The sequence below is a fragment of the Carlito syrichta genome, unplaced genomic scaffold, assembly GCF_000164805.1.
Source record: "Carlito syrichta isolate Samal-C Ts95f unplaced genomic scaffold, Tarsius_syrichta-2.0.1 Scaffold309294, whole genome shotgun sequence".
Lineage (NCBI taxonomy): Eukaryota > Metazoa > Chordata > Mammalia > Primates > Tarsiidae > Carlito > Carlito syrichta.
Window position 1 is genome coordinate 1,173,047 of NW_007253390.1, and position 13,189 is coordinate 1,186,235.

The following is a 13,189-nucleotide window of genomic DNA, read 5'->3' on the forward strand; positions in this document are numbered from 1 at the left end:
AGTCCGCGGGTTTGAGACCCACCTGGGCAACTTGGCGAGACCTCGTCTCTACAATACGCGGGCTCAGGCAATTCACTTGCCTCGGCCTCCCAAAGTGCTGAGATTACAGGATGAACCACCAAGCCCAGCCAACCTAATCTATTTTAAGCTGCCCTTCATGACCTATGTAACACAGACAGACTCCATCACATAAAGCAGCCCTTTGTGCCCTACATGACACACACAGACCCCATCACCATGGCAACAGTTATGTGACTAACCCACCCATCTGCCCGCCCCTTCATGATGACTTAAGACAGACTATCACCCAATCACCTTCACGACCTGCCCCCCCAAAGGATAGATTTAAAAAGCATTCAACCTCAAGCAGCCATGGCCATGCTTTTGCTTCCCTAGGCTTTGGCCCCCTCCCCTACTATGGGGAGGTGAATCTTCTCTCTCTCTCTCTCTCTCTCTCTCTCTCTCTAATCTACTTTCTAAATAAACTATATTTTCCCATCTATTTGCTGTGCAATTCTTTGCATCTTGTCCACGGCACTGGCTCAGCACACAGGCCCACAGACAAAACATTTTTGGAGACCTAACAGTTCCCCATCCCATTCCCCCTGATCCCATTCCTCAAAGTAAAAAACAAACAAACAAACTTAAAAGCCAACACCCAGCTGGGCTCAGTGGTTCAGTCTGTAATCCCGCGCCTTGGGAGGCTGAGGTGAGTGGATTGCCTGAGCCTGCGGGTTCGAGACCCGCCTGGGCAGCTTGGCGAGACCTCATCTCTACAATAAATCAAAAAAAAAAAAAATTAGCTGGGCGTGGTAGCGCGCGCCTGTAGTTCCAGCTACTTGGAAGGCTGAGGCAGAAGGATCGCCGGAGCCCAGCAGGTCGAGGCTGCAGTGACCGGGAGCGGCCACTGCACTCCAGTCTGGGCGACAGAGTGAGACTCCAACTCAAAAAAAAAAAAAAGCCAACACCCAAATCCAGAAGAGCTGAAGGTGGGCTCTGGGCCTAGCCGTTCCATACTTATTATATGATCTTTGCCAAGTCATTCCTCCACCCTGGGTCCCATGTCATGATCCAGAAATCCTCTCTGGCCTTACAACTTGAAGATATCTCCTCTATGATTTTCTGACTGCAGTCTAACACTGCAACCCCCTGGGCAGGAGTCTCCTGCCTCTTCTCCACTGCAGCCTATTGGAGATGTGATTAGCTCAATTTGGAACGGTTGGCTCGTTATGGTGATTCTCACTGTGCATTGGTGATGGGGGGGTTACTGTGAGAATATTATGGGGAAGTTCATGCATGGCAATTATAAACAGTTTGAAAAATCCTCCCAAGAACTTTGAAAATCTCTGTCCTGGGGTATATGAATAGGTCCCTGGGAGTCCACATTCCATGAAACAAAATGTACATTTTGGGTAGTTCCATTATTGGAGATCACAAATTCTTTTGAAAATCTGATAAAAGCTATCTTCTTCCCAGAAAGAGACTTGTTCTCACAAACTTTGCATATAATTTTAGGAAGGTCGTAGAGGCCCCCTGAAACCCATTCATGCACTCTTAGACTCTGTGGTCCTCAACCCTAGAGATATAGATCGACCTTTGCAACTCCCCACGAATTGCCCACAGGCAATGCATTGATGATGGGCTGTTCACGAGGGTTGTGAGTGGCTCACACTGGAAGGCACAGGGACAAGCAACCCACAGGGATAAAAGGTTACTCCTTCTCTAGAAGGGAAGGGGTAAAAGCCCAGTGCTCAGGCTGCCCTGAGTAAAGCTAGGGTCACCATTTGGACAGTTCTGGAACCACATTTCAGGAAGGTGTCTCCCTCCCTCTCCCCGTCATGCCCAGCAGCAGCCTTACCTTCCCAGCACCAATCACCTTCTCTGCAGCATAGACTGCCTGGCTGCATCGCGGGCAGCGCTCGGAGCCACCAATCTTCTGGGCAAATTTGGATGCATTGGGGTTGGTGGTGGGCCTGTGGCCCGGGGCCCTGCATGGGGAAGAAAGCCCAGTGACATGACTTACACTGAGAAATATGGGTTGGGCTGGCACTATGAGGGGGCAGGTTTCTCTACCACAGTCACAAAGGCTAGGGCCTCTAGGATCAGCTCCCATTTTACAGATGGACAAACCAAGGCTCAGCACCACAGTATTTTCATTGAAACATCATACTTCCCTCAATTACCCAGTTAAAACCCCAGAATTGCTTAACACCTCATTTGCTAAGAATTGCCCTCCTCTGCCCCTCATTCCTGCAGTTGGTCTATTATCAGATTCTTTCCAGGAGAAATCTGCTGACAAATCATTCCCACTGGGGCAAAGACCTTGGCTGAAATTGGTAACTCATCTGTCATTTCTGCTCATCCTCCAGGGCCGAGGAGCCGGCCAGGCTGACTGCCAACAGCCACCGTTTACCAGCAGATCAGAAGCCAGGGGAGTGCTGTGGGATGAGGGCGGGGACACCCAATGATACCCTGCAGCATTTCCCAATGACTTGCCCTCGGCAGAGGTGAGAGGTGGCAGGCTGAGAGCAAGGCTGATATGGCAGTGGTGCTGCCCTGAGCCCTGGTTTAGCTCAGACACTCACTAGCCGTGGGACCCCAGGCAAGTCCTTGAGACTGGGCTGGATTTTCTCATCTATAAAAAGAGGAAATTTGACTAAGTACTTTTGGGGTCCCTCCCAGCACTGACCTTTATACAAATATAAGATGCACACTCCATGCATCCACTGGCCTGGCCGGTTTGTTTGTTTATTATTTTTTATTAATTGATTGACTGAATGAGTCGGGGTCTCACTGTGTCACCCAGGTTGGAGTACAGTGGCACAATCATAGCTCATCACAGTCTCGACCTCCTGGGCTCAGGTGATCCTTTCGTCTTAGCCTCCTGAGTAGCTGGGACTATAGGCGTGCACCACCACAAATGGTCAATTTTGGGGGGAGTAGAAACAAAGTCTGGCTATGTAGCCCAGGCTGGTTTCAAACACCTGGATTCAAGCAATCCTCTGCCTCAGTCTCCCAAAGTTACGGGATTACAGGCATGAGCCACCATGCTCGACATGGCCTGTTTTATTCTCTACTGAATCCCCAGCTTCCCCAGAAGGCTGACACATAGCGGGTGCTCTATGACTACCTTTTTAATACATGGCTTTCTGAGTTTTCCACTGCTTATACAAAAGTGGTTGGAAATGTGTCCAATACAGGGGACAAGAAGGGCAGAGAGAGAGCAAGGGGTGGGAGAGGATTGGTACTCACTCCTCATGTTTGATGCCCAGAGACTCCCCTTTGTCAGTGCTCAGCGTGCCTGCGCCCTGCCCATAGCCGTAGCCTTTGGGCCCATACTTCTTGCCGTAGCAGGACTTGCAGTAGATCTCCTCACCATGCACGGCCACAGTTGTGCTGTCCAGATTCTTCTTGCAAACCACTGTGGACGAAGGTGGGATAATGAGTTGAAGCTGGGGTGAACTGCAAGTCCCCTAAAGCTGAAGCTCTCTGAGCACTTTGCACACATAATATCCTGATCATTCGGGAGCAGCCTAGAAATTGAGGCAAATGGGGTGGCCAATGGGCTGGAGGACAGAGGGACTGGATCCGCATGCCCGACTCTAGAAATGCTGGCAGGCCACATCTTCCAGGAATCTGTGTGCATTTCCCTCTTCCGTCTGCACCCTTGTACCTCCTCAGGCTGCAGGACACCCCAGGTTCAGAGGCAACAGCCTAGGCTGACCCTAAGCCACAGGACACTTGCTGAGGATCTCCACTCTCCCCTCAACGGAGACCATGTGTCCCAATAGGAGAAAAGAAAAAAGAAAGGCCTCCAACAATGGAGTCCAAAAGAGACTGTCTGTGCGTGCTGGGGGGAGCTAAGAGGGAAAAGGAAGAGGAAGTGATACACCCAGAAGAACAAAAAAGCTTAAAATTTATTAAGTGCCCAACATGGCAAGCTTTGAAATGAGATGCAGGTCATGCTAATTACAACAGGATTTGAAGTTTCTAATCTCAGAAATCACTTTGTCACAGGAAGAAGTGAGGTCACACACTGAAACGAATTTCCCGATTCCTGGGGTAAAAGAGATTGGAATGGGATCCAGCTAGGAAGCCTGTGGGCCTCACGTAGCTTCCTGTTAATCTCAGAGGGGAGCCCAGTATAAAACAGTTCAGAGCCTGGGATTCCTGTCAAGTCAGACTGCTGAGAATTAAACCCCAGCTCTCTTCCTTTCCAGTTATGTGCAAGCTATTTTGCCTTTCCAGTCTCCCTGTCCTCATTTGTAAATGCAGATGATAATGTATGCCCCAGAGGTGGTTGTGAGAATCAAATGACATCTTACATGTGAAGTACTTAGTACAATACTCTGCACACAATAGGTGCATAATAAATGTCAGCTACTCTTATTAGTATTATATGAAGTTAATACCACTGGGAGACAAGGGAGGGTGAGTGACAGGCACCAACCTCAAGAGGTTATTGCTTCTAACCCCCAAATATTCCTCTCTACTTCAAACTCTTTCCTTGTCCTGTAATCCTAATTTGGTTCAATAAAATTTCTTAAATATTGGCATTCAGTGTACTCATCTGGACTGCAGCCTCAAACATGCCATGTGGATAGAATCCGAGGGGGAAACCATGCCTCTTATCTCCCTCAAGGAAGGCACTCAGCTCCCTGCAAATGCCATCCTCTTGCCTTCAAAGGGTCCAGCCCTCCGCCAGCTCCTCGCTCACCCTGAGCCCCAGGTTGGAGACTTCAGACTAAATAAGGACCATCCTGTCCTGCCCTGGAGATCTCCTTTTCATTCCAAGTCTCTGGGTCACCCTAATATGGAATTTCCCACCACTTCCCCTGGGGTTTGGCTCTGGGAAGGAGGGAGAGGGAACACCAAGCTCAGGACGCCAACATTCCCTTCTAGGGTGGGAAGTCAGGAATTGGCCTGAGGTTGTTTCTCTGTTAGACCCAAATAGAACTGGAAATTCCAAGACCAGAGCAGAGGCAGAAAGCAGAGATAAGATGGAACAGAGGTCTCTTTTGATTGATTTCTCCTGTGGAAGACCTAGGAACTCAGCCCAAAGGAGACATCAGAGCCTACAAGTTGACATCCTCCAGATGTCTACCTTGCCAAGACCTCCCTGCTCCCTTCTGCTCTGCCTTGGCCCTTTTTTCTCCCAGAGGCTCGAGTCCTGCCCACGGTGGATGTCTGCCTCCTACCTCCATCCAGGTGGTGTAGTCAAAGACTCTTAGGCGACCGGTAAGGTCCATCAAAGACTAATTCGGGGAATTTTGAAGGAAGGCCTGGATAAATTTCTACCAAGTCATGATAAGATCGGATTCGTTAGTCCATCTGTTGGGAGGCCACCTGATCTGGTGGGACCTTGTGATGCTATCTGGAAATGCAGAGAAGAGGCAGCCCTAGAGGAGAGGTCAAAGTCCCTTCGCCCCACTCAGAAATGGAGAGTAATTCTCTCTGCCTCTGAAGTGAAAACTGAAGCCCACAAAGAAGTTCAAGATCACATAATCAGCCAGAAGCAGGGCCAGGTCAGAACCCACCACTGACTTCCAAGCCTGGTTGATTTCTGCCCACTCTTGGTTCCTCTAGAGTAGGCCAAGCATGCAGGGCCAGGAAGGTGAGAACTGACAGTCAACCTTAGTCTGTGGGGAGGAGACAATGGTGTCTGAGGGCAAGCAAGGCTTCTGTGAGCTTTCCCTGTGCTCTGGGATTCTACAGAACAGCCCGGGGCAAACCTGCTAGGCCCATTCCATCAGCCTCCACCACAGGGACAGGACAGACTAGCTCTTCTTTCCCACGGGGCTGGCTGCTCAAACCCAATCTGCCCCAGGAGGAAGCTGGTCACAGCTCAGAGGTGGGCATATGGCCTCAGGACAGGTTCCCCGCCACAGAACTGAGCTCTCCTACCAGCCTGCTAATGGGAACTGGCAGCCCCTACAGAGAGCATGACCACATACTACAGGCCCTCTCTATCCCTGCTCCCAGGGCAAAGGCCAAGTCCATATCACATCATGCTGTCTTCTTCCTGCCCATGCACACCCTCTGGAAAGGGAAGGTAGGTGGGCCTGCTGAGTAGAAGAATTCAAAGCCAAGAACCCATATGGTCAGAAGATCTTCTTTCGGAGACCCACCCAGGCCCAGCCAATGAGGGAGATGGCCCTGACTGTCTCCCAGGCCCAGATCCTGTTGGCCCCTCCTTTCCTCTGGAGGGAAAGTCCTTTGATTCTGTGGGTTACCCAGAATTCAAGCTGAACACTTAGCACCCACTTCAGCAAAAAAATAACTCACTACATGCCAGGTGCTGTTCCAGGCATTAGGATAAACAAGTTTGGCGATGCCTCAGACTGCTGGGGAAAGTGCTCTGGTGCTGAGGGGCTCACTTAGAGCTCAGGAATGCACTGGCCTTGAGACCTCAGAGAAACCTGAGACGGTCCCCTATGACTATCAGTTGCATAACATGACCCTCAGCCCTGCTCCCCAGTCTGACTTACTGCAACTGTTTCTAGTCCTCAGCACCCCCTCACACCCTGCCCTAGGTCCTGCTCCTTCCTTCCCATGCCACCCCCTGCATTCCTGACTTCCCTGAACTATGACTACTCCTCCACATGCAGGTCTGCAGGCAGGCGCACTCAGCCACAGCTGGCCTCTTTTAGTCAGTGATTAAGCAATGTCTGAGGGCAAAGAGAGGAACCCTTAGGACCCCAGCAGTGAGGTCTTCAACTCTCTTCCCAGTGAGTGCAAAACCCTCTTTTATTCCCTCTGAAAAAATAAACGGCTTGAAAATTACTAAGTATAATGAACTGCTGATAACAAGACGCTGTTGTTTCTGGCCTCCATTGCAGTCTGGAAGCCAACAAAGCTCCACCAAACCTTGTTAACTCTCCATTCTTCACATGCAGCCCTGGGGCTGTCACTCCAGACCTGGCTGGGAAGGGTGTGGGGCCCCTGCTGCTCTGTGCTGGATGGGTTCAGGCTGGTAGAGATGTGGTGAACATCCAGTGAACAGGTGGCCCTTGGCCCATCTGAATCCTTCTCTGGAACACAAATCACCTGGTCGCCAAGGAACCTTAGGTCTCTTGACTTGGCTTCAAGTGATGTGGGATGGACAGGACCCCATTTCCTGGACCTCCCAGATCAGCTGGGACTTCAGCTCCCTGTGAGGTTTTCTTTGCATCGCACTCTCTTGCTATAGATCCCTCAGTTCTGTGTGTGTGTGTGTGTGTGTGTGTGTGTGTGTGTGTGTATAAGATTTATGGAACACTCACAATTGCTTTAAGTGTTTATTTATTTTACAAGCTCCTTTCACTTTAATTCTCACAGCAACCCCATGAGGTAAGCATTACCTCCACTGTAATACTGAGAAAACTCAACTCTCTGAGTTGAGTTTCTCTGAGAAAATAAGTAACTTGCTTAGCATCAGACAGATGATAAAAACTGGATTTAGATTCAAATCCTGATCAGACTGACTTTGAAACCTGGAGGTTAACTAAGACATTCTATTCCCTTCCACGCCTTGCCTGCCCTCAAGGAATATGCATCTTACTGAAGTTGCCTCTTCTTCTAACCCAGGTCTTCTACTCTGATCACAACTAACCAGATCATTTAGGAATCGAGGAGAGGTTTCTCCAAGTTGCCACTCCCTGGAGACATCACCTGGCCCAGGTACCAGCCAGGGCAGCATCATGGCGTTAGGAACACTGAGTCTACCTGCTTAGTGTCTTTTGCCTGGTTTCATACGCATCCAGACTTTTGACTGGAGCAAATCTTGCTTTGGAGTCTTAGGAGTAGGTATGAAACTCTGTGCTCCTTCCTCTCATCCCAGGCTGAGTAGGAATAGGAAGTGAGAGAGGTACACGAGCTAGCCAAAAAGCGGTGAGGAAGGAGGAACCCTGCTCTTCTTCTAGTCTCAGCTTCACCCTCAGTTGCCTTTTAACGAGGGGTTATTTGGGTCCCAAGGCTAGTAAAACTGTAGGCTAACTGTGTCTTCCTCTGAAGCGATGGGATTATGGCAGGGAGAAAAGGGAGAGAGAGCTGAGTGGAAAGTTTTCCTAACCAAGTCTTTACAGCTTGGCTCTCAACCCCTGAACGCCTGCCACCCCCACCAGCTCTGGCCAGTTCATCCCTTAGAAAGCAGCTTCTGAACGGAACAAAGAGGCCCTTAAGTGTTTCCCTCCCCAGCTGTGCATCAGCCAAATGTCAAGCTGTTTACATCCCATGGGACCAGTTCCCTGGGGTGTTGACAGGTCCAGCCTGTGGGGGCAGGCCCATCTCAGTGTCCATGGCAACAGGAACAGGGCCCAGGGTACACTCACTGCACAGGAAGCAGGATTTATGGAAGCTGTTGCCTTCGCACTGAACCTCTTCGGCAAAGTAAACCGTCTTCTGGCATACCCCACATTTCTTGCCTCCTCCCCAGTTCGGCATTCTGAAAAGAGACACAGATGGGGATTAACTTTACAGGGAGATGGAAACATTTCAGAGTGCCCGTGCCAGAAAAGCAACAGGCAGAGACTCAGGAGAGAAAGATGAAGGCAGACTGCTCATGGGGGCCACCAGGGAGAGTCCCTTCACGCTTGTTCTCAACAACATCCTTACCTTGCTGCTTGGGGGTTTCCTCCCCGATCTAATCAACAGGTCTTTACTGAGCAGCTGCTGCATTTTCAGCCCTGTGCTAGGCACTCTAAAGGATACAAATCAGCGTAAGACAAGGCTTTCTAAAGGAGGTTGCAGTAGCAGTAAAAATGACCCCCCCATCCCTACGTGCAACAACATGGATGAATCTCGCAAGAATGCAGAGGAAAAGAAGCAGACAGACTAGAGCTGGTAAGGCACATGTCTATCTGCGTGAAGTTCACAAATGGACAAGACTCATACTGTCAAGGAATGAACACAAAGTTGAAAAAATCATTACAGAAAAGCAAGGGAATGGTGGTCACAAACAACTAGGAGTTACTTCTAAGAAAGAGAAGGAGCCGGGCTCGGTGACTCAGCCTGTAATCCCGCGCCTTGGGAGGCTGAGGTGAGTGGATTGCCTGAGCCCGTGGGTTCGAGAACCGCCTGGGCAACTTGGTGAGACCTCATCTCTACAATAAATCAAAAACCAGCCGGGCATGGTAGCGTGCGCCTGTAGTTCTGGCTACTCGGAAGGCTGAGGCGGAAGGATCGCCGGAGCCCAGCAGGTCGAGGCTGCAGTGGCCGGGAGCGGCCGCTGTACTCCAGTCTGGGTGACAGAGTGAGACGCCTACTCAAAAAAAAAAAAAAAAGAGAAGGGACCATGAGTGGATAGAGTCACCAGGGAGGCTGCTAAGGCACTAACTAGCAATGTTCTGTTTCTTAACTTGAGTGGGTGTCACATGGGTCTGACTTTATGGTTATTCTTTGAACTACACATTTAGGTTTTATATACACTTTTGTGAGTTATGGGTCACCAAAAAAAAGAATTAAGAAAAAAAGCCAGGAGGCAGGCAGAGGAGGCACAGTTCTCAAGTTTAGAGTACATCAAAATCAGGGGAGGGCTTTTGCAAAACCAGATTAGTAGCACCATGCCAGACCTGATGAATCAGAACCTTGGAGAAGGAGGCACAGGCACCCCAGATGAGTCCAAAGCAGGTGGTCGGGACCAACCTTGAGATGCTATATGCGTTCAGAACTGGGCTCCTGACTCCAACAGGTTTGGCCCAATCTTAAGCCTGCTACTCCCTGGCTATGTGACCTTGGCCAGAACAGTCAGTCTTTCCAAACCTTGATTTCTGCATCTGTTAAATGGGGATAAAAATATAAGCCACTTCATAGAGTATTTGTGGTGATTAAATGAGATATGTTATGTCAAAGGCACAGCACAGTGCCTGGCACAAACACAATATGCAGACATCTGGACAATACCTTACGTCAGTGCCTCAGTGCGGATTGGCACAGAGCAGCACAGAAGGTAAATGCTACAGGAGTTTGAAGGATAGATGGGGCCTGCTTCTCTTCTTCTATTTCAATCACTCAACAGATGTAGGACTGAAGGAAGAAGACCCTTTTAGCTCTTTTGACAGAAGTTCATTACGGAATGGGTGCTATACAAGGTACCACCGACTGTGGGTGTAAGACAGATTCCCAGGACATGGTGATAAAGAAGGACACAGAGCCTGTAATCCCGCACCTTTGGGAGGCTGAGGTGAGTGGATTGCCTGAGCCCACGGGTTCGAGACCCGCCTGGGCAGCGAGACCTCATCTCTACAATAAATCAAAAAATCAGCCGGGCGTGGTAGCGCGCGCCTGTAGTTCCGGCTACTCGGAAGGCTGAGGCGATCTTGAGGCGGAAGGATCCCTGGAGCCCAGCCAGAGCCCGGCAGGTCGAGGCTGCGGTGGCCGGGAGCGGCCGCTGCACTCCAGTCTGGGCGACAGAGTGAAACTCCAACTCAAAAAAAAAAAAAAAAAGAAGGACACAGAATGCTGGGAAATAAAGGGCCAGGGGTTGGCTCTCAACCCATGAATGCCTGCCACCCCCACCAGCTAAGGGTTTGTTGTCTCCAGAGGGCAAGGAGTCAAAGGAAAAAAGCCCACTGAACCCGTGTCATGGAAATGTTGAAAATAAAAACAGCCCACCCTCCTGGTAACAGGGCTTGTGCTGGCAACCAGAGAATCAATGTCAAGGACAGAGGGAGACACAGTCTCCACTGGAAAGCCTCCCATCTGATGGTGGCTCAGCCTCAGCTCAAGAGAGCCCAGGCTGTGTTCACCATCTTGTCCCCATTTCTTGCATAATCCTTGGCATACAGGTGTTCAGTGAATAGTCGAGAATGAGTGGAGATGCCCTAATATTGAAAGCCACGGCTTCTGGGACCATGTTCTCCGCATAGGTGTATCTCTACAAAGCCTGGGACCTAGCAGAGGTGCTTGATAAATGTGTGCAGGCTGACTAATGGGACATAGGTGGGGAGGTAGCACTGGTGATGCTGACTCACTACCAGTTACTCTCACCTATCACTGAGATAACTGGAGTCTTCAGCAAGGTTTTGTTGAAACAGAGAGAATCACATTTTCATGCCCATATTTTTAAAGCTGGAGTTCCTTCTGGTCCCTCTTTCTCCCCAGTGTCCTGTGTTCCCACCCTACCTACTGCCACCTCCATGCCAAGAACTTCCATGTATCTCTCTCTGGCCCTGAGCTCTCCTCTGAGTCCAAGCTCATATATCTAGTGTCAGGTGTTTCCTCCTGACATGCATGGGCACCTCCATTTCAACATGAACGATCTGAACGCAGTCTCTTTTTTCTCAAACTTGTACATCTTTTTCTGAATGTTCCATTGTTGCTTGTCGTACCATGACCATCTTCTCCATCACTAAGGATCTTTTTTTTTTTTTTTTAGTTGGAGTCTTACTCTGTAGCCCCAGTTGGAGTGCAGCAGTACGCTCACAGCCACTGCAGCCTCGACCTGGGCTCAGGTGATCCTTCTACCTCAGCCTTCCAAGTTGCTGGAACTACAGGCGCGCGCCACCATGCCCAGCTAACTTGATTTATTGTAGACATGAGGTCTTGCTATGTTGCCCAAGCTGGTCTTGAACTATAGGCTCAGGCAATCCTCTCATCTTTACCTCCCAAAGTGCTGGGATTACAGGCGTGAGCCAGTCACCTATATCTAATGCCATAAACTGATGATGAATTCTTCGCCCTTCCACAGAGCGTACCACTCTGTGATCCCCTGTGCCCCCTCACACACCTCCAGAATCCACTCAGTCTCCCCCTAGGAGAGAGGAGTCACTGTCAATGGGCTCTGAGGTCACTGTCATAAGGGGAGACAAGCAGTCCAAACATCAAGCTGATAACCGGGAAACAGAGCTGAGAGACAAAAGCAATTGAGTATGCAATGACATTATAAAGCCACCGAGTTAAGCCAAACCTAAAGTTCAACTTGTCTGAATTCTCCAGTTAAACAAATCAACAAACTCACTTCACTGCTTAAGCCAGTCACTTTACGGCCGGATGCATCCCCAGAGGGACAACCCTGACAGCTAGGCTGCTTCTGGAAACTCATTCCATCCTTCACACAGCTGCCAGATCTCTGTCATGGAGCATCCCCTTACTTAAGAACCATCAATGACACCCCATTGCCTAAGAATAACCAAACCCTTCACCTTGGCACTCAAGATTCTCCACAGCACAGTCCTCACGTACTTCCACCTCTGTGCCCTGTTATTCTACCTTACGTGATATCAGAGTTGGTGACTTAACTGCTGTGTTCAGCCCCTAGAGTACCTAGCCCAGGCCTGGTACTTAGGAAGCACTCAGGCAGTGCCTGTGCACAGAGCCACGGAAGGCTGTGCCGAGGTGGAGACTGAGGCTGGGGCCCACCGTTCTCTCTTGGGAAATCTAGATAGACCACGCCCACTGCATACGCCCAGTTTTCCCTTCCCAGGTTCCAGTCCTGCCACAATCCCTCAGGCTCATGCCCATCACTGACACTCAGCAGGTAAGATTTCTCTAACTACACATGTCCTCTCTGCCCTTCTCAGATAACCTTTGGGGCCTGAGCTCCCAGGCCCCAAGGCCAGTCCTCATCCCTAGCCTCTGATGCACCACTGTTCTTTCAGCCCCTCCAGTCCTGAGGACTCCAGGGGTGAGCTGTCCTTGCTGAACAAGGACTCTGGGCTGCAAAAACATACCACGTCAGGACACTCTGACAAGAGCAGAAGTGTGTATTCTTGTCTGCCTAGCCATCAACCAGTTCCCCCTTTTCATTACTACAGAATCTCGATTTTATTGAGATCACCGAGTGACACAGGGAAAGTGTCCCGTCTCCAGGTCTAGGGACAGAGCCTGAGTCACCTAAGCCAACCGTGGTGATTCCATTGCCCTGCCATTGACTAGTTCTGGAATAGGCAGAAACCGTTTCTGGCCAGTGAGATGTGAGAGGAGCTCTGCTTGGGAAGCTTCTGGAGAAAATGTGTTCTGTCATACGGAGTCACACAGGCTGTCTTGCCTCTGACGACGAGACTTGGTCGGGCTCAGTGGTTCAGCCGTAATCCTAGCACTTTGAGAGGCCCAGGCGAGTGGATTGCCTGAGCCCATGGGTTCGAGACCAGCCTGGGCAACTTGGCGAGACCTCATGTCTACAATAAATAAAAAATTAGCCAGGTGTGGTAACATGCGCCTGTAGTTCCGGCTACTTGGAAGGCTGAGGTGGAAGGATCTCTGGAGCCCAGCA

The 13,189-nt window shown here is 50.1% G+C and overlaps 1 protein-coding gene across 1 annotated transcript in view; it reads right to left on the reverse strand.

Moving 5' to 3' along the window:
- The window catches only part of CSRP1 (cysteine and glycine rich protein 1), a 24,647-nt gene that overhangs the window by 5,300 nt on the left and 6,158 nt on the right, over positions 1 to 13,189 (reverse strand). The window contains exons 2-4 of the mRNA XM_008067120.2: positions 8,310 to 8,422; positions 3,253 to 3,421; positions 1,859 to 1,988 (exon numbers count right to left, since the gene is read on the reverse strand). Of these exons, the coding sequence (XP_008065311.2) occupies positions 1,859 to 1,988; positions 3,253 to 3,421; positions 8,310 to 8,422 (412 nt within the window). The remainder of the gene's footprint in view (positions 1 to 1,858; positions 1,989 to 3,252; positions 3,422 to 8,309; positions 8,423 to 13,189) is intronic.